At 43.6% G+C, this 21,797-nt stretch overlaps 1 protein-coding gene across 7 annotated transcripts in view; it reads right to left on the bottom strand.

Annotated features, from left to right (window-relative positions):
- Positions 1-21,797, bottom strand: part of LOC119010015 (adenosine kinase-like) — a 111,829-nt gene that overhangs the window by 45,608 nt on the left and 44,424 nt on the right. For all 7 annotated transcript variants that reach the window (XM_037081821.1, XM_037081824.1, XM_037081822.1 and 4 more), the window contains 2 exons: positions 19,897-20,069; positions 17,568-17,676 (listed from right to left, as the gene is read on the bottom strand). In XM_037081821.1, coding sequence (XP_036937716.1) covers positions 17,568-17,676; positions 19,897-20,069 — 282 coding nt within the window. The remainder of the gene's footprint in view (positions 1-17,567; positions 17,677-19,896; positions 20,070-21,797) is intronic.

Here is a 21,797-nt window from a genome sequence, read left to right as displayed (position 1 = left end):
TTACATCTGGTCCTTTTTCACCCATTCATCGTTCTCTACATAATAAACACTCAATACTTTACTCTGTAGTGGCCAATAAATGGAGAGTTGCAGTTACATGTAGTACACAGTATAACATTAATTTATCCAAATTACTTGACTTTTAGGGTAAAGAAAAGTTTTTGCACAGTTGTGGAAATTTTTTAGACATCTCATCACTGCTTGATTTCTTACTCAGATCACTAAAATTAAATGAAAAGTCAACAAAGTGCTCTCGGTAGAAAAGAGGTGGTAAGTAAGTCTTAATCTACCCAGAATTCCTCTCCAATACGTTTTATTTACAATTTTATGACAGGAGCTTTGTGGATATGATTAACTAAAACATTTATTTCATCATGAAACCACGAAAAAAATAGTATCTGATTCATGTCACTGACTCAAGGTAAGTATTTCAGCACAAGTGTTTTAAGTGGTCATAACTCTGTTTGTGATCACGATATTACCAATAAAACAAAATGTTCCCCTCTCTGTGTGGATTATAAAGCTCTTTAGCCAGGACCACAGGGAAGGCCAGTCACTCTCCCGCCTGATTTATTAGGACGAGAGCCTCTCAGACAGAGAGGAGAGTTATCCCGGGCTTGGTCCATTTTTCTAAAATTTCAAAGTACTTGAGATTTCTAAGTGGAGTAGCCTAAACGAAACACACAGGATGTGGAGTGCTACATAGGAAACGTGTGAATCACCCCAAAGTGATACAGTGTACTGATTAGACTGGAGAATTCTCCTCTTCAAAGACAAAGAAACATTTACAAAAATTTGGTATCCAACATGTCAGTCTGGTTGAAGAGTATCCATTACTTAATATACACCCACACTTCTTAGAGCTTAGCCACAACATGAAAAATTACCACTTAAGGGAAAAATAAACGTATAAAGCTGGTCTGTGGAGCAGGAGGTGGAAGGTTGCCTTCTAATTGCTTGAGGGGAGAGAAACCATGTTAGAGTAAACAAAGTCTGATCGATGGTGGGGATTATATCAGAAAGAGCCTTTGGCCTTTGGCCAAGACGAGCAAACACACTGGTCTCTGTCTCTGCTACAGATGGAAAAAATAGCCAAGGCAAAAAGCTGGTGAGTTAAAAGCATTATATTTCACAGAGGGGGGAGCAGATAGAGTGTAGTACAATGCCAGATATGACATGTAGCCAACTATATCACGTCTTGGCTATTTGTATCAGACAGAAATGCCAGTAGATAAGAGAGCAGTGTTGTGAGAGTTTGATGGAAGGCTGTTCCGGCTGGGGGCTTAGCTTTAGGTCAGGCTATACTCCCACGGCGCTGCAGTGCTGTGTGTGAAACCTCTCCATCACCACACGCACAAGTTCAACGCGCTGTTAGCTGGTCACGGCCAGGAAGAAATGTATTCTGTGTACACCCGGCTTCAATGTGGCAATTGCAATTCACATAAGCCACTCAAGGAAATCTGCAGGGGGAGAGGAAAAGGTATACAACTGAGAGGGGGGGCTTACGAGTTATTGGAGCCTTTTAAAAACAGTGGCTCCTCATCAGGCTGGGTTTCCTTTTTTTCTCTCTCCTCCAAGTCTTGTAAATTAGTTCACTCCATTGCCTTTAAAACCCCTGTTAAGGTATTAAATCTGAAAATAACATAATTTATTACCTCTGTGTGAAGCATGTTTAACTTGTAGATGTAATACGAGCAGAAGTGCTTTGGTCTCGGTTGCAAGGATTTTTTATTTTTTGAAAAAAGCGAGCAAGTATGTGCAAAATGTAAGCTATTCTGTCTGAGATGTCATTCAGCACAAAAAGGAATACTAATGACTTTTGAATCCATTTAGTTGCTCACTTCAATTTGTGATTTATACTAATGGCCCGTGTATTGCTGTCTCCATATCCAACAGGGCGGTGTTCTGTTAAATTTCACCATAATATTCATGTCGATAAGCAGGTGACGACTTGGAGAAAAAAGGACTGATTATATTTGCTAATCCCCAAAGAAATTAGGCGAGATTGATGAAAGCGTGCATATACTCCACACAAAGCCTTGGGAGTCTCTAAAAGCTGTTACCATGGTGGTATCCCATTAGAATAACAAACATTTCCCCTGGATGTTTAACATCGCTTCCCAGTGAGCACAGCCCTCCCTAAGCCTCCCCCTCTCTCCCTCTCAAGCACCTGCCTTCACATTTTCCACTTCTAAAATTCCACCAGCCGTTTGGAAAAAAAAAAAAAAAAAGGAAGGGTGAAATATGAAATGCAGTTGCGAGAAAAACTTGAGTGCCAAAAAAAGGACTTTTCTTCAAACCCGTAATAACTTTCCATGGGAATAGGGAGAAACTTAAAAAGAATAACACTTCCCCTTGATTTTCTACTCCTACCACTTTTTTAAGCAGGCAGTGAATTTCCTGGAGTGATAAGGGCTTAGCCAATGTAATCCTCAGAGGACCCTTCTCTGGCATGCCAGGAATCAAGAAACCTTTCCCTCTCAGAAAAAAAAAAGAAAAAAAGAAAAAAGTAGAAAAAAGACAGAGAGAGGGAGGCAACAGTAGGTTTGGGAACAAGGAGGAGAGGCAGCCAGCATGCCATCTCCCACACATGCTGGCGAATGCAAATTAGCATGTGTGGAAAGAGCAGCCGGACTCGCCTCAGCTGGAGATCAACAGAGGAATATTGATATGACAATGCAAGGGGCTTCCCTGACTCAGACAGCAGGGGCCACCGAGGATGCTCTAATTGGCCTCACGCAAGGAAGGGGGGTAGGGGGGTGGTGGGCACCCATAAATGTTTCACACAGATTGATTCATTATCAGTTTGCTCGACAGGCTGGGTGGGCCTCGTAAAAGTGTACCATCTTGAACTGGTAGCATGTAAGTCACTGTCACCGCGGCAGGACAGAATATATCATCTCGACCTTTCACTTCAGATATTGAAATGAGAGCCAGTAACATGACTTGCCATGCTGCAGGACTACCACTCTTGCATTTCAAAAACGAAAGGAGCAGAGGGATAGTGCAATGATAGGTGACAGTGCAAGGGAAAAAATTAATAATTTACGAATGTCTCCTCTGTCAGGATATGCCAAGCTATGATGTTCTGTCTTTTTATATTATTTTTTTCTTACAGCAGGCGTCAAAGCAGGCTGGCAAGTTTGAGGTATAAATATTCTCTTGATTTAGGAGCGACTGCGTGTACAAAGTAAAAGGTACCCTGTCTGTATTGTCAGGAAGAAAATATCTAAAAGGTGTAACTCATAAATCGAACCCTATCGCAAAATTAACGTTGGCAATGGATGTTTCCGTAAACAACGTATATGTTTCAACTTTACATATTCTTTATGTTGCAACTTTTCTTTTAATTCTATGTTGTGACAACGCTCCAGGGACAAAAAACACTTTGTAAGAGACGGTGAAAAAGGTCATGTCCCAACTTCCTGTCAAAAATAACTTTTTTTTGTTGTGGAGATGTCCTGACATCCCATTAAAATGTTTAGCCAGAAACAAAAATGTCTAGTACTTGTTGTTACAAATATATGGCTGGAAATTGTCTTGACATCTCTTTCAAATTTTAGCCAGTGATGTCACACTGATGAATGTTGAGACGCAGTTATGAACTGTGGTCACCGGCTTGCCCAGTCATCTCACCTGCAAATCCACCACCATCCTTCTCACCTCCAGATATAAGAGTCAGGTATTTAATATGGCTCATCTTCTAGAAATGTCCTTATGTTACGTAGCTTATGACACATACAAATGTGAACCTATCAGTGATTGACGTTAACTGCAAACATTTTATCCTGGTGACTGGATTGAATAAATCATTTTACTGCCTTTGGCAGCGTCTTGTTTACATTGACGACCAATTAATGGCTTACACACACTGTCTACTGCAACACTTTGCTACAGGAGAAGTCATAAAACCTTATAGCCAAACTCTCTTCCGTCTCTTAATGTGGTTGAACTGACGTTTCTGCTCAGTGATAAATGTGCACAAATTATTCAATATCCCACAAAAACTAATCTGCCTGTTAAAAAGGAACTGCAGGCTTCACAGACACGCAGAGCCGCTGAAGATCACTGGCAGCCATTTAAGAGCCGTGAGAAAGGCAGTTGAGCATCTCAGCTTCTCGCTGGGTGGTTGGTTACATGTGGTTGACACATTTGCATCTTCAAAGATGCGCACAGACAAACTCAATATGTGTGAGAATGTCTGGGCGGCATGTGGAAAAACCCCACTCGTTCCTCTGAAGAGGTTTCCTCCCCCTCTCAAAGACTATACGATGTTTTGAGGTCCTTTATCTGTCGAGCAGTTGCTTCAGCAGCCAGTAGTAAACAAGTTGCTTGGACTGGATGCACAGAAAGCAGTTGCTGTGTAGCGCGCAGCAGCACTGACTGCTCTGCACCAAAACCAAAAAAGGCGCTGCAGGAAACTACAAATCAGGAGCCATTACACAGCAACAAATATGACAGGAACAGTGCTGCACATTATTTGAGCTCCAAGACTCATTCACTCAGTGTCTCTTCCAATGAGCATGAACAATGCGAGCAGAGTGTGCATTGTGCTGCAGAGCAGGAGACTGTTCCTCTGAATTGGGGGTAAATTACAAAAGAGGCCTGTGCAAATTAGACGTGATGGCTTCATAATACGTCTGAAGTGTCAGGCTACAGGCTACACTCACGGATCGACGCCTTGAACTTCAATTATTCCTGCCAAACCGCTGCAATCAAAACGCCGTAAAACAATCACTCTAGCATTACAAAGTGCACGGGATCAACGTTGACAGGGTTACCTACTGACAGCATGATTTCATAGCATGATGTATTCAATCTGCGAGCAACACAGATATCCATCTTGGCATTAAACATAGCAAGTGTGTAAAATCTTTTTTTTTTCTCTCTTTTAAAAGCAACTTTTTGAATGAAGTCCTGGAGGAAGATTAATATCACTGAAGTGTTTGTAGTGGTTTTTAATCCCGAGAGACCATTTTTCACAGAAGGAGGACGAGGACTGGAGGGAAACAGCTGCATTTCAAGAGGAACCATCCAGAACTGTTTTCCCTCCTGATATTCATTTGGTGAGGGGATATATTCAAGTGCTGTCACAGTTCCACAAGATTACAGCATGGAGAAGGACTCATAAACAGAAAACACAAATCCCAAACAGGATCTGACATCATGTGTTGCAACAGCAGATCAATTTTCTATTACAAAAAAATGACCTCTTACTTGTGCATATTTGTGCTTGCAAAGATGAAAAGGTGCTACTGGGTCCCATTGACGGCATCACATAAAGAGACTAAAAGAGAGGCAGGATGAAAGAGGTTGACACCTCAGTTGAACCGGAAGAAGTGACCACAACGGCTGAACAGAGTGAGAGTCTGAGAATAAAATGGAGCCCGAGGGAGAAGCAGGCAAAAGAGAAAGAAATGCTTCCTGTAAACACTGGCTAAGAATTATTTACTCACAGGGCTAAACATTAAAGCATCCTCTCATCCTTAATTAAGTCTTGTTTATATTTCCCAACATTGAGTTAGTAATATACATGGAGACGTCTAGTTGAGATGCATCAATATTGTCTCCTCAACTGCGCCTGCTACATAATTAATACACACCCTGACATGACATGGATATGATATGACAAGGGTATCAGAGGCGAGGAGTTAGAAAAAGAGCGGAGTGAATGCATTTTTCATGAACTGCAGAGCTCCCCAGCCAAAGTTCTAGACATGATGTTTCAGTTTCAGAGACGAAAAAAGGGGGCACGGAGGGCAAGAGAGGCAAATATGTGGCTGCTCAGAAAACAAACCTGGGATTTCGCATGCAATCGCACTCGTGCCGATAGGCCCACATCTCTGATCACACATCCAGGGGACAACTTTGATCGGGGCCCCTGCGCCTTCCTCTCGGCCACTGGATCGAGGCCCCGTTCAAAAAAAAAAAAAAAAACGGCAATGTGATACAACATCCTCTCATCTTTTTCTTCAACTGATGTCTCAACATCTGATGGGCTGTGGCGTTACTGCAGCTGCTGATACTTAATAAAAGTGAAGGCTGGATTTCTTTAAGGGTAGCATTTTTCCATTTCTTTCACCATTTTCTCCTCAGACTGGTGAAGCTATAAATAGCCTTGATTCCGAGCTCTGTGGAGACAAAAAAAAAAACAGGTGTAGAGAAGAATTCATTTTGCAGTGTATTTGGACAGGACTGCCCTGCTCTGCCACTGGGAGAGGAGGCCTTACAGGGGCCATTCCTCCTCATTCAGAGCCATTACCACCCCACTGTCACTGTCAGTCTGTCCCCTCACCCATCACAGAGCCCAGAGCAGCCCCACAGCCCGTCTCAAACCTCACAACTAAATCACATTCTACGCACAAACGGCCGGGGCCGTGCAGCATCTACTGTATCTAATCTAATCTGTCCATCTCCTGTGTCCCTTCACACACACGCACACACACCACGGAGGTCTCTGGGAAGGCAGGCCAACATCTCAGCACCTCAATCATGTACATTTCCGCCGTGTGTGGTGAAACAAGAGTCGGTAATGCAAATCAGAAATCAGGATTTGCCTCCATAATTGGGGCTTTATCAGCTCATTAAGAAACAGGGAGGCATCGCTCAAATGAGCATGCAATATACTCATTAAAACCGCCAAAGGAGAGAGCACTTAGAACATATCAACACAAGTCCTTGGGAGAGAGAGGGAAGCAGCTGTGATTGATAAGGTTACTATCTTGTCAGGTAAAAGAAAAAAAAATAATAAAATAAATAAAACACCTAACGGAGGAGCAATTTTGCAGAGAGAACAGAGCAAATGTTCTCAGGTGGCCCTGATGGCCACTTGTCTGCCCCTCACTGCCATCACACCCGTTACAAAATGGCACAGCTTATTAAAAACTTGACAGATTTATTATTACAGTTGTTTAACCTCTTAATAATCAAATCTTGTTGGTGGGGGGAGGGTCAAGGAGACTCTTGCACCGAATTACAATCATTCTAGCTTGATTTAAATTCTTGCAGTGTGACAGAAAATCCAGTTACCCCATGCAGTTACATTTCACGTTTCACCCAGAGTCAAGTATACATGGGCAATTTAAAAAAAAAAAAAAAAAAAATGCTTTTCAAGGCTATAACATTGTTCTCAAATGGAAATTATGGAGTAGAAAGTTGGTGTTAAAGCCTCCTCTGTTCTATAAAAATAGCCTGTACAGCTAACACCTTTAGATCTGAGTGGCAGGATACGAATTTATCCCTATTAAAGTGAGTGGGCAAAGCCACATTAGTCCCACAGTCTCTGCATGACAGGCAGGGAGGGTGACACGCTGCCATATTGTGTTTCATGTACAGTAATTGCTGCAGCTCAGAGTGCTCAGAGGTGAGATCGTAGTGTACAGTATGACGATGAACAGAGCATGTCATTGGGCCTACAGGGAGAGGACTGTCATTAGCTACAGGACGTTGATGATTGAGTAACACTTTCTTACTGCTGCAGAGGAAAAACAACCCAGCGCCTTCTACAAAATCAATACGGTTTGAGCCGCCGGAATGCAAATAGCGACCATTCTGGCTGCATGACACGGGATGATGCACCATTACTTATTCTGGCTCCATTCAATGTCATCATTAGCCTTTACAGTGTCAAATCCGCTCAATAAAGGGCATTATTTCCAAAAGGATAAGCGCTGCATTAATCCTTTTATGCTGCTTTCAGCAGGATGGAGTCTCCCATAGCTAATATTAATGTGCTAGGTGTCAAGAGTGAGATGGCTAATCCTGATAACTCAGGATGTACAGTCAACTTTGCAGATGGCTATCTGCCCTGGACTAGCACTCCTAATAGGCGCAGGAACAGGATGTGCTTTTAAAGCTGCACTTCCCGAACGTCGTCTTCAAAGAAAACGATAATTTTCAACGGGGCTTTCTGAACTGAGAAGATAAGCCAGAGAACGGGGGAGGACAAAATAAAAATGATGCTCGCCTCAGAGAGGAAAAATAGCTTCCTGATATAGTCCTAGCTCCCTCTTTAAAGCTGACACCTAGAACATACAGTTTATCAATTATACATGAAGCCAGAATCCATCTTCTGTTGGCAGCTTGTTTGGATCCGGCCCGAGCCCTCTCAGTGGTGAAATGTGTCTGGGAGCCCCCATCCCTCCTGTCGCCTTTTTTCCACTCGCAGCCTGTCCTTAAATCAATCCCTTTTTAGGCCTGAATTTATTTTTCCTGTAACAAATCTGTCTTGGCAAATGATGTCACATAAGCGGGGAGAATGACAGCCTGATGTCTATGCGGGGAACATCAACCTTGCTCCAGCAGCCTCCTCCCAAGGTGAGTAATCATGCTGAGGAGCGGTGCAGTGTGTGGATGCCAGCCAGAGTCCAAACAAACCCAGAGTCTGTTGCTCAAGATAAACAAACCAATTAGGGGAGAGGCATGTTATTCCTCAGTTGGTGGGATATTTGCTAGATGGAAAATAATCAATGCATTCTTATTTCCACGGGGTGCAGCCGAAAAAGTCCTGAGCAGAATAAAATCTAGGCGGAGAGGGAGAGTAAAATTATTCATTATAAAAAATAAATAATGGGACTAAACTAGCTACTAGTCATGTAATTAATCCATGCAGGCTCAGTGGAGAGAGGAGAGCACAGAGGGGAAGATTCATCATAGCTTTTTCGCCCCTCGCTCCCAGGGATACATGCCCTTCTTGTGTGGATGAGTCAGCTTACATCTTCTGACAATTGTGAGCCAAGGGCTTTGTCAAAAGGAACCACAGTTATTGTTTTGATTGGTTCCCCCTTGTTATGTTGGGAGCGCAAAATGCTTTCAAATGTGATTGCGCCACAGCATCTGAAAATAAGGCACGCACATATAGAACATCAAAAAGGAAGATGTCTGCTTTTTATTTACCGAGGACAATGATTTGGCACTTTGGCGCTCTCGCTGGCCTCTCCTCCGCGCTGGAACAAGCAGCCCTATCAGTAATTGCAGGGAGCGGCCCCGTTGGCCAGTCGAAGCATTAGACGACTGGGCTCACGGTGCATGACATTCAAGCAGGCCAATAACGACGGACATGCTAATCAAAGTGGTGCTGGCCTCCTGATCACAGTGCGACTGGAGGACTACGCCCGGTCGGGGTGGATGTGCAGCTGCTTTGGCTGCATTTCCACTCTGTCCCCCCCCCCCAGGGCCTGGGCACCAGGCTAACCACTGGCACAAGATGTTTAGATGCTGGGGGGGGGGTGGCGGCGGAGGCTAACAACGGCACACATGAAAAATAAATCACAGCCAGCTTGTTAGCATGGCAAGGGGAGAGGGAAAGAGGAAAAGAAAGAGACAGACACAGGAAGGGGAGGGGAAAAAAAAAAGAACTGGGTTAAGAGATTTAATGTGCTGCTGAAAATCTGACACTTGCCAGAGGTCCAAATGTTCCACCAGAGCAACGGCAGCCCTGCTGGCTAAGTCTCTATAAAGCCTCCAAAGCTGCTTACAATATACACTTGAGAAACAATAGATAAGGTCAGAGTACGAGCCTATGTCTGAGTGGGACCATGTATGAAAAATAAACACTTTCCCACTGCATGTGCTAACCCCAGACATGCTCACTGAGACCTAGGCAAAGATCAGTGCTGCTGCTGTAGTGAAGCTATGTGTCGGTTTATCGACATCGCTATGCACCCCTGCAAACTTAAAGCTATGTTTAAAAAAGTATTAAAATGTATGTTTACAAGAGACAGTGGTGCTCATACCACTTTTGACCACACGGGACATCAGAATATATACAAGTTCCTTATCCATGTTTCCTGGGGAGGTCACAAGGCAAACAATTATGGGTGATACTTTCAGTGCTCGATGGAGCTCACATAAGTAACAAAGTATCATAATTACTGATGCACCAGCGGCAAATCTGAGGCTTTAGACGTGTTAGCTAAGTGGGCTAAGCAATAATAATAGTATTGGTTTCATTCACTCTACACAGTAAAGTCACAAACCTAAGTCTTTATGAATGAACAATACAGCATACCAGTCACCCTAGGAATGAGGATTGGTGACCTGTTATCATGGAAAGCATCTTTACTGGTTAAGTGACTGGGCGAACTGGAAGTTGCGGCCATAATTCGCACAAGGTATCATGGGGCAGGGGAATAACGTGGACGGCTGCTTAAAGTAACCAAAGTTCTAAACTGAGGTCACATGATGAAAACTGAGAAGACTCCATCCACGTAAGAAGAACATAAGGCATGAAAAATATGCCCTGGGAAAGGCTAGTCAGTGGACCTTGACCTAATATTTATTTGCTGGTCAAACTGATATATTTACATCCCGTGGGGACTTTCAGCCAGTAACAATGGAAACCACTAAATGGAGAGGGAATTACAAAGGCTATTTAAGAAAGACGAGAAAGTTGGCCAGAAATAGTATGAAAATTGAGGTGTGATATCATGAAAATCTCAAGGATTATAACTTCAATTAATGAATGATCAAATCCGTACAAAATATTATATTATCCTCAGAAGTCATTAGTCTCCTTTTAAAAAAGGGAGAGGAGAAAAAAAATTACTGGCAGTTTACAATGGACCCGGGCCAAACTGGCAGAAGGAAGATATGCACAGGCTTATTACAGACCATAAACAAATTACAACGGCATAAAAGGGAAAAATGAAACCTTGCAGAAGGAAACAATTCTCAAAGAACAGTGTCCAGCATCTGCTGCACAGCGATGCACATCTGCGGTGATGCTTTGTCTGAGGAACTGTCAAGCTCACTCGACTGCTGCGGATGGTTTGTGACGAGGAGAATATTCCAGCAATATTTATCCAGTCGGGGGCTTTATGCTCCAGCGTGATAATATAACAGCGTCTGACACTTAACTCTACTCCCTATCTTTGCCCAGGAGACACACTATCCTAAAGCGTCTGCGGTTTCATCATGTGAATCTTAATCAGATACTTAGCCAGTAGAGCAGGTTTTTACTCTCCCTGGTGAGAGTATCAACACATGGCCATCAGGCACAATTCACGGCCGCAAAGTGGCTATTTATTTTCTGCTCAGCATTACTTGACAAATAATTACTCAGTCTATTCAATTAAGCCGTGGAACTCGCACAAATGGCCACAACATCCCAGTGTAGGACTGAAACATTATTCTACATTTTACAACTTCGTCTCATGAATAAAACACACACAACACAAGCTGGGTGCTTTGATGCGGAGGGAGAAGGGACAAGGTGATGGAAAGTAGAAATATCATTAAGTCTGAACTATTTCATCCCTTTTGCAGCCAGGCAGGAGGAAAACAGACTTGTTGCCGGTGGAGCAGATGCACACAGTAATCTGGGGTGAAAGGACATGGTGTTTTCCCTGCTGAAGAAGAAAAACTGTTTTTACAAGGTAACGTGGGTGTACAAGGAGAAAGTCACTGCATGCTGGCAGAGTAATATGGACTACAGCCTGGAAGCAAGCCAGAGTCCAAATATGTGCCCCCGAGCCCCCAACCCATGAGGCAATTACTCAAGATACAGTGGATTAAAGCATTTTCTTCCCCTCCTGTTGTTGTTCAAATTAGGATGCTGGAAATAAAGACTCCCAAAATAAAAAAAAATAAAAAAACAGCAAAGCCCCTGCCAACTTTTAAGTATTTCCACACACATTTTTCTAAACAAGAAATAAATAAAAATAAAACACACAAATACAGAAAATCCGAACCAAAATAGATGCAATTCAGCATGATGAGAACCTCTCCTCCATAATAACAAAAATGAGGTGATCTCTGACATCCTGTGAACTTTCTGCGCAATGCTTCTAAAAACAAAGCTGCTTCTGTAAAACTTATTGTGTTTATATTGTAGTTAAATAAATAGAAGATCAACAGTGGGAACACTGAGTATGTTTAAAAAGGTACTGTACAGTACAACTCTGATGGACAGCTTACTTGTGTATTTAATTGTATACTTCTTTATAGTTGTGCTCCATCACATTTCAAAGGGTAAAAGCAAACATTTTACTCCACTAGCTATCACTAGTTTATCTATTACTGGTTCCCAATAGTTTATGATGTAGCTCATGTTAATCAGCAAAATAAATAAAAAAAAATCATCAACAAAAATAATCAATAATAATATGCTCCTATGATAGTATGACCAATCTGCATATTGTGTTCTCAACCAAAGAAATCCCTTTTTTATCCGAGTTGCGTTTCATGTGGTCGCCTGTTGCCATAACTTTCAGTTAGAAGTGTGACTAGACATGACGTGAATAAAACTTTCCTCAACCGCAAACATGTCTGCCTATCTCACAGGAGTAGATTTTTATTGGCAGTGCTGGTTTCCTAAAAATGATGTCAGCAACTCCCATGATTCTCTTGCGTCTTTTGTTTTGTTTTGACTGAGAGACGCCTGTTGGGCCCTACAGTTCATTTTCCAGACAGGATGTATTAAAGGCAAAGGTTTGACACTTAATAAATGGGCTTAAAACTCTGTTTTTACAATACATTCTTTTTACCATGTGATACTGTCAATTTTCCAGTTTCCATTTATGCTTCTTAACTTGCAGGACTTGACTGAATCTTTCTTTATATTTTCCTTTTATCGTACTTGTTATGCAGGCGAGGCGAGTTCCTTGTATCCGAAAACCTACTCGGCAATAAATCCAATTCTGATTCTTATTCTGAAGCCGTGTCCCTTGTTCCCTCAATCACTACTCAATCGCTATATTATAAATAGTTTATTTTATAGCTGTCATAGGACGTTTAATTTTCACATCTATAAAGTTTGATGCATTGCATTGTGCTATAATTAGCAAGAAATAGCTTACCTGCAACAGGCTCTAATTTTTTGCTCCACTGTTGGAATTTATAAGAGCACTTTAGATGTAATATTCCCATAAATAATTCTACACATGGTGGCCTTCAATTACAATTGAACGCAGGACTTTTACTCTTAATGGAGTATCTTTACAGTTCAGCATACATATACTACAGCAAAACGTGGAATCTTCTTCCACCTCTGTCATGAAGAAGTCAAAATAAATTGGGAGTAAGGATAGATGTAAACAACCTAAATAAATCCCACAGATGAGTGAAAGCCACAGGATGTCTCGGCAGCCAGCGTCGTTTGGCCTCTCCACCCTAATTTGCCACGCTCCGCCCACTCAGGCCTGCGGGGCTGCGTAGCTGGCTGATCCTCCAGCAGGGCCGGGCCAGCCCATACGTCCCACTGGCAGGGGACGCCCCACCGAGAGCCAATCACCAAGCCTGCACTCCTGACAGCTCATTACCACTCAATTAGGCAGGTGCACCTCCACGCACAGCCTCCTGACAAATACAGCCCTCCCAGATGCATGTTTAACATTCGAGAGAATTATATAGTGACAGCAAACACTAAACGCCTCACCCTTATCACTTGATTGCCTCAAGATTTAAATCCTATAATTGGCCCAGGCCAGCGGGAGAAAAAAAAAAAAAAAAGCCAATAAATATGATGCAGTCGGCTTGTAATTGAACAATTATGAATTCATATTCATAAGATGCTTGCTGGCAATTACAAAAATGCCATCTGATTAGGCACAATTTGAAATGACATTGTTCCATGCTAAAGACACTGTGGTGTCAGCCTAATAAAGAGAAGACACATCATAGCAGTTGCTCGCCCACCGACATGACCTCCAGAGACGGGAGACATGCTGACACAGTGGCTTGGCCGCTGACGGACGGGACTTGGCACCTATCGCTCTTTGTCCCCTAAAACCTACCGCTCACACCCGCCTGCACAGAAAAATAACACCACCAAGGGTTGACTTTCAAATTTTTAACACCAGTGGGCACAGATTGTGCACATAACAAAACACAAGCAAGGCGAAAAAATGTTGATCCCTTGAGAACAGATTCTAATCAAGATGAAATGATTTACAAATCTATTTAATAAGGCTTGCCAGAAGTCAAACTTGGCATGTAAATGCGGTGGGGATTAAATTTCATCGGCAACCAAGACTGTAACTGATCGCCTGCAGACAAAGGGGGAGCCTGCCAGTTTTTTTCCTCCCCCCTCCACTCCTCATCCCTCCGTCCCTCCCTCCGTCTTTCTCTCCACTGCCTGCATTTTGCCTCGTGATCCTTCCCTGGCTATGTGGAAGGACAGGGGCAGTGCAGAGTGGTGCAGTAAAGAGTGGAGAGGGAAAGAGAGAAAAGACAGAAAAAAGAGAGGAGGTGGGGGTGGAGAAGGAGGGAGGATATGGAGACAGAGGAAGGGAGGAAAACTGGAGATAAAGAGCAGTAGAGAAAGGGAGAGAGGAGGATAGAAAAAAAGAAGGACAGAGGGGAAGAGGAAGCTCAAGGTCAGCGTGAGGACAGTGTGGTCCTCTGAGTTGGACAGAGACACAGCCGCAGTCACCTCTGTGCTAATCAGCCCTTCGGCTGGCTGATGAGATGTCAGTTAGTTGTGTGTGTGTGGAAAACCTCTCCCTTCGGCTTTTTGGCTGCAAATTGCAGGGGCTGGTGGGGTGGAGTAACAATGTGTGTGTATGTGTGTGTGTGTGTGCGTGTATGTGTGCCACTCTGGAGTGTAAGCAGGCTGACGTGCTGCTTGTGGTGCCAGTATTGCGCTTTTTTTTTTGCCCTCCCCTTCGCCTCCTTTCCTTGCATATTATGCTACGGTGACTGAAGCTGAACTCAGCTTTCCCCTGCAGTGAGGGCAAGAATACAACCACCAATTAATGCTATATGCACTGTGCCAGTATTAACAGTGTGAGGCGTTCGACTTCAAGTCGCTGCGCTGTTTGAATGAAAGAGGAAAAAAAGGTGGCGCTAGCTGTTTTCCTCGGGCGTGGCTAACCTAACAGGGATTGCGCCATTAGCTTAGGGCGTAAACGAAACAGCGTCCGCAGCTGTGATCAGGTTTGTGACCTAACAGCTCTGCAGCTTGTGTCTCATTGGGTGAGTTTTGTGTATCAGGCCAGTTGGCAGAGGCGAGTGTCTCCTCCGTCTATCCTTGGGTTATTTCTGACCATCTGTGCCCAGTCATTAACAGGCCTTTTCACAGTCAATTGTCTTGTTCGTCTCCCCTCTTCTTCATCTCCGTCGCTTGCCATGAGATGGAAGTGTTTTCCTTTTTTTTTTCCCTCCCCTGAATGTAAAAAGCATAAGTTAGCAGCAGCTATTTTATTAGCTGGGGCTAAGGAGAGCTGTGGAGCCATAGGTTAATTCAAAGTGGCATCATGGAGGATGCATCAAGCAGCGGAGATCAAATTACAGGGCAAAGCGCTCAGTGCTAAGAAAAACAAGCCAGTGGTATGCTGCAGAATGTGTGCGTGCATGCTGTGTGTGTTTAGCAGCAAGTGTATGTGTGTCTGAGAGACTGGAGAAAGAGAGAGAGATGAAGGGGGGGCCAAAGGAGACAGCAAAAGGAGAGGGGGAAGAGGAGGAGGGTGTCCATAGAGGGCCAAGGGGGATGGGGATGGAAGGAAAGAGGGAGTGAAGGGAAGGAGGGGGGGAGATGAGGCTAACTGGGCCAGCACGCACACATCACCCCCACCAATTAGAGTCACTCATCTCCCCTTCACACAATACATCACCCTCCATTTCTGATGTTTACAATCGTTGGGGAAAGAAATAACTGTAAACATCACTGCAGCAGCGATGGCATTCAACAGCATAAAAAAAAAAAAAAAGAAGAAGAAGAAGAGATATCCTCTGCCTGAAATGCATTTAGCCATTCCTTCTTCCCCCTCACGCCTTTGTTATTGGTCTTTGTGCAATGATTTGCCTAAGGACCCAGATTTCCTAGCAACAGCCTGCCACCAAACATTTGGCAGGAGTTCAACATTCTCTCTCTTTGTGAGAAATGGCAGTGTTGCCTCCCTGCTCTGCGTCTGCCACCAGCCCTGCTGCTGCCGCTGCTGACGCCACCGCCGCTGCTGCTGGATGAGCCAGACTGGCTGCAAGAGCCCTCTAATAATTCTGTTTTCATCCAATCACACCACATAGTAGCAGGCACCTTGAGAGCCTCTGCCAGGAATCATCAATCACCTCTTTAACACACATGCTCCGACAAACACACGTGCGAGCGAATAACATGCTAACATACACACATGCTTTCTTTTTTGTCTTTTTTTTACCCCCCCGGTAATTACATTTACAGATTAGAGTGTACAAGACTGCACATACCGCCCAGCGGACATTTAATGAAAATCAGCAAAGCACATTAATACACAGCAGGTTGGTACAGTTAGAGGGAGAGGGCGAGAGAGAGGGAGAAAATGTATCTGGCTGTAAATTGGGTAAATACATCTGAGTGCTCTCGACAAGGTTAATGGAGAGAGGAGGCCTTAGTGAACACCGGTCTAGACACGCCACACAGTATTAAGTGGGAATAGCTGTGGCAGTGTATCTGGCTAAGTACTTTAGAAGTGCGAATGGGACTCTAATAAAGCGAATGATCCCCCTGTTTTGACAAAGAGGCCCAGGAGGGATGCTGGAAACGACGTTTGAGATTCCAAGCACTGACAAACACCCATTTGTGGCCCTTCTATTCCCCTCCTCAAATCCCACGGAAGCTTTTCCCTGCGCGCAAGACTGTCGGATGTGGGCAAAACCCAACTGCCAATTTGCAGAGGATGTGCTGTGTTTGCTAATGCGAAGCAGAGGCTAAAAATGAGACCACACAAACTCTGGAGGATGGACTCACTGATCTGCTTTCTGGCACAAGCACTGACGGCTTTTTTTGTGTACGTGTGTGTGTGTGTGTGTGTGTGTGTGTTTGCGTGTTTGTTTCTGCGACTGGGCGGCTAATTATGAAACCTCTGTCATTATTGGACTATAGTACACTCATGTTTAGAGGGCTTGTGGGCAACAGGGGGAGCATTGTGAATTTCACCCGGGACAATAAGCCAAGCAGTATGCTGATGGCTGGGCTGTAACGTTGATTTATGCCGATAATGAACTGCTTAAAGACGTGGAATGCGGTGCAATTTCAGGGATATCATCTTGACTCGAGATCAGACAAAATGTTGATCTGCCTGAATTAAATATAATCCCAAACAGTGAAACATGAGCATGGCAGGCCATCCTACTCCAGGAGCTGCAAGTGAAGACATTACCTCAGTGGTGCAGCTTAAGTGTGTGTGTGAATGCCTAGGAGCACATCTGTCCTCCTCAATCTGTGTGTGTGTGTGTGTGTGTGTGTGTGTGTGTGTGTGTGTGTGTGTGTGTGTTTTGTCTGTAAAAGGGGAAGATTGTGTAGGAGGGGGGTAAAGCAGAATGAACTTGAATAATCAATTTTCACACTTTCACAGCACCTGTTGGCTTGTCTTCACGTTAAAAGAAATGAATGAATGCATTACATGTAGAACAATTTCACACCGTGCTGAAGCTTCACGCACAAAGACCGAGGGAGGGGGAAGATGGAGAGAATGGAGCTGTATTGTCTCAATAGGTAACATAGCTCATTTCACCCGACAAAGGATGAATGGATATATTGACAATGCAGAAGGCGCGCTGAGGCATTTCCTGAATAAAGCCTCTTAACATTTTGTCCTCTTCTGGCAATAGAGTTGGGAACAGTCATTCTGACTGTAGAGGGTCTCACTTACCGCAATATAATAGACCTTGGCTTTCTTCACCAGCTCCCAGTTGCTGTCCAAGTCCAGGTGTTTTTCCTTTTTGTAGCAGTTTGCCGCTGCCAGGTTAGCAACGAGGGACCTGCAGAGACAGACCCCATAAATCTTCCGCCTCGCTTATCATCCATCTTAATTTTGTCTCAAAAACATCCCTAAAAACACTCGGGCCCCAGACTTTCCTTTGTTCTTTCACGATATAAAAGGATGATAATGCTTTCCCAGAATGTCTGAACCAAGGTGAAATCGTCTTTATTTATTTTTTTCTTTAAAAACAAAGGGGTTATCTCGAACACCTCCCCCCAAAAACAGAGATTGTAATAAGCAGAGGGCTTTTTCAAGGCCAACGATGAGCCACCTCCAAATTATTTGAATTACCATATCACCTGGAAAAGTGGTCCATTGTTAACAAAAAGGTGGAGAAACAACAGAAATGCATTACTAAATGAACACTTGAGTTGAGTAGTGAGTGGTGGGAGCTGGATAGTGAAGCAGGTGGCATTATCTTAACATAGCTCATTAGCCAGTCCTTGTGCGCTGTCGCTTTATGAGCGGCCATCAAAATGAGTGCGACCATCATCGCTACTTAGGGGAAAAACTGTTAGGCGACCATGTGACGGGAGAGTGCCGCTACAGGAAGAGATCTGTCCTGGCATGACACGAAAAAAACTGCTCATGGTGGTTAGCATTGTCAGCTAACCACAGTCAACCACTTTGTTTCCCTACAGCTTCCCTGTACCAGCATATAATTATGTTGGATTTAATTTCTTAACATATCACGCAAATGATTGAAAACAGGAATAAGGTGAATAATATAAATGTTTTTCTCCATTGAAATCACAGCGTGTTTAACTGCTAAATTGCGACCAGTGAAAACGTTCAGTTGCACTTGACAGATTTCAAAGTAGTTGCACCCTAGAGCCCTGATTAAAGTTATTAAATATGTATTTTTTTTCATCCAATACATCATATTGGCAGGATTTTGTGAATGGGGCTTGGTAGCAGTGCTAAATGGTATGGTTACCTTTTGAGTTCCAACAATTAGTTGATTAGAATAATTCTCAACTACTGATTTGCTGCTTTTCTTTATAATTGATGACCGTAAATGGTTTGGTCTGTTGGTTTGACAAAAGAAGCAATATGAGGATGTCAATTTGGGTACTGGGATATTGGGATGAGTTTTTAACTTCTTCTTTTTTTTCACTATTTATGGACCAAATGATTAATCATGACGATAACTGGCAAATTAATTGATAATTCAAATTTAGAGGTTCATTTCTGATTCTTGCAATTTCTTGTTGCATCTGATTAAAATAAAAAGTTAGCTACACCACTGCTACTTATATGAAAAAACAAAAAAGCGGACACACAATAAGTTATTTTTGGCTGCAATTATCACACAAGAACTCTTGGAGGGATCCCCCAATTTAACTCCTAGATGTAACGTACAGAATCTTCACAGACTGGGACTCAAACTGTCAGGTGGAGTAGGTTTTTTCTTTGAAGACTTGCACTAATCAAACCTTGGGGGCTGTGACATACTGCCTCCCAATCCTTCAAAGCCATCACCCTTCCAATCTGGCCCTGCCGGCGACCTTTCCTCTGGCCTCCTGAGCTGTCTGTTAAACACCTGTAAGAAATATTACAGCACTCGTCTCCCTGAGCACGGCACCTGACCTTTTCAGGTGTCAGAGCCCACATCAAACAAGCCCACTAAGACCATTCAGCAGGGCCGGCTCCCGGGGCGGCCGAGGTCCAGTCGTTGACTGACTGACAACTCCAGTAGCAACGGATGAAGGGCTGCAGAGGAGGGGAGTGTTTAGAGAAGGAGGTTATTGATCCACACCTGGTCTATCATGAACTGGAGCCCTCGCTGTTAGTGATATATGTGTGCGTATGTATGTGTGTGTGTGTGTGTGAAGGCTTTGACCTCTGCTGTCTCAGACGTGTTGATGATGATGCTAGCGTGAGAGTCGCCAGAGAGGCTAAAGCCCCTTTTACAGTCGAGAAGGCTGACAGGTGAGAGCTGGGATAGCCCAGCCATCTCTAACACATTGCTACTGTCAGCCTATAGATGGATGACAACCCACTGGGGCGGCAGAGACTGAGTGGGGCCCTGGAAAAAACACACTCAAGCTGTTCTTTTTCCTTTTGATGTGTGAGCTGAGCTATGATTCGCTGTTATGGCTTCCAGCCCTGAGGAGTCAACTGCCTGCCTGAGGATGTAAAAATGAACCAAAAGGACTATTTCAAATCTGAGCTAGGGGGTCATTTCTTGGTCAAGGGTGACTGAAAGGTGGCTAACCTATTGTCCCCGGTGATACAGGCTGCACAGGTACCGGTCGGCTCCTCGTTCTGTTCGTAGTAATGAGCGTCGACATGGGCTTCTTCGGCCTTCTTCTTCAGGATCTCCCCAAAGTGGTCGTTACCAATGCACCCGAAAAAAGTAGCCACCTTGTGGGGCTTCTGGATCATCCACTGTGAAAGATAAGATATATATAAAGAAAAAACAGCAGTTACAGTGAGCTCAGTTTACAAAATATAAGTCTGTTTGAATGGTCAAGTTCAGCTAAGGCAGATGGCATACAAACTGTAGCTTCACAGCAAACATACTGCCTGTGATATATGAGGGCTGCGAGCTGTCGTAAACAACCCAAGACCAATTCCACTCCACATAGAGGCACTATTCTCATCCAAGCACTCCCTTATCCCTGTGTGCTAAAAACAGTCTCATCTCCTTATTTACACAAACCCCATAATTCAAGGCTCCATCCTACTTATGCAAACACAGGCTCAGTGTGCGAGAGTGTGTGTGTACCTGCTACCACAGGACACTCCCCAAACAGCTCGTCGGCCATCTTTTTGGTCACGACAGTCCCGATGTACTCAGTGACTCTTACCTGATGAGAGGGAGAAGGGGTGGGGGCCGCTGCTCAAATTCTACAGCGCTCAGGTTTAACCTCCAAAGATTTATTGACGTACAGTACGTGCTGCTGTTTGCTCATTTTATTGCAGCCTCCTGTTTTGTTGCTGACGGGGGCCCCTTGTGAATGAGATGTTGCTGCTTTTGGGGATGACCTGTATATGTGTGAAATTAATCATTTCACGCGACCAAATAGCATCTCGGTGGGGGAAGAAAAATGCATTTTCATCACTCGTCCAGAGATGCTCCCCTCTGTTTGTTTGGGTTTTTTTTTTTTGCCCTGACTGTCTCCAGGTAACTAGTTCAGATGGAGAAAATAAATAATCAAATAAAAGAGAGAGAGAAGAAAAAAGGTCAGATGTGTTTTGAGACCAACCATGACAGCCAATTTACAAACACAGCTGATCTGGGTGGGTTTTGCATCTTTTACTTGGTAAAACATCGGGCCACAAATAATGAATAATTTCACTATCCATTAATCCCTTCGGTTTTTAATGAAAAATCAAGATGATATCCTTGGGCTATGAGATAGAGTAAGGTGGACTCAGACTACAGGAATTTAAAAATTTTAACCATCTTTTTTCCCATCACACACGTATGGAGAATCTCCACAGATGTTTCCACGCTCTAATCTCAAACATGCACACACCATTCGACAAGACGCAATAGAGAGAAATGCACCACCAAGGGATCTCTCTCATGTGATCTCATGGAGCGGCAGATATAAACAAAACAGTGACCATGGCACAACAACCAAGGACACTGCATTAAAATCTGGACATTGTTGGAGGTGGAGCCCCGTTTATTCCTATGAAAACTGCTCAATGGCACATGAAGTCAAAGTGGCTCGACTTCCTGGCAACAAAATTACCTGGGTAACTTCCAGTTTAGCATCTTGAATAGAGATACAGTGATTTAATCTTGCAACTCTTCTGGACTTTCCAAATTTTACTGGACCGGATGGCTCAAATTATGACAGTCACACAAGTCATTCTGCAGGAGTTATGACGCTTCAAAAAAAAGTGTACACCGCAGAGGGAATTTCTCTTAAGTTCTGCTCAAGTTTGTAAATCACACATTCCCTCCCTTTCAGCTGTCTAACCTACACATACAGTAGCTTGTTGTTTGGTGGTCAGCATTTCTTAAGTCCTCTCATTCACTTCCGTCTCCTTGTAGACTTTTCTCTCTCATTGTCTACGGCGGAAGTACTGTCGTAATCATAATAATCCAGATTTTTAAACTTAAATATAACTTCCTTGATGTAATCGGGGCAGCTCCGATCA

This window comes from Acanthopagrus latus, chromosome 20 (genome assembly GCF_904848185.1).
Source record: "Acanthopagrus latus isolate v.2019 chromosome 20, fAcaLat1.1, whole genome shotgun sequence".
In the NCBI taxonomy this organism is placed as follows: Eukaryota; Metazoa; Chordata; class Actinopteri; order Spariformes; family Sparidae; genus Acanthopagrus; species Acanthopagrus latus.
This window is presented reverse-complemented; position numbering and strand designations above follow the sequence as displayed.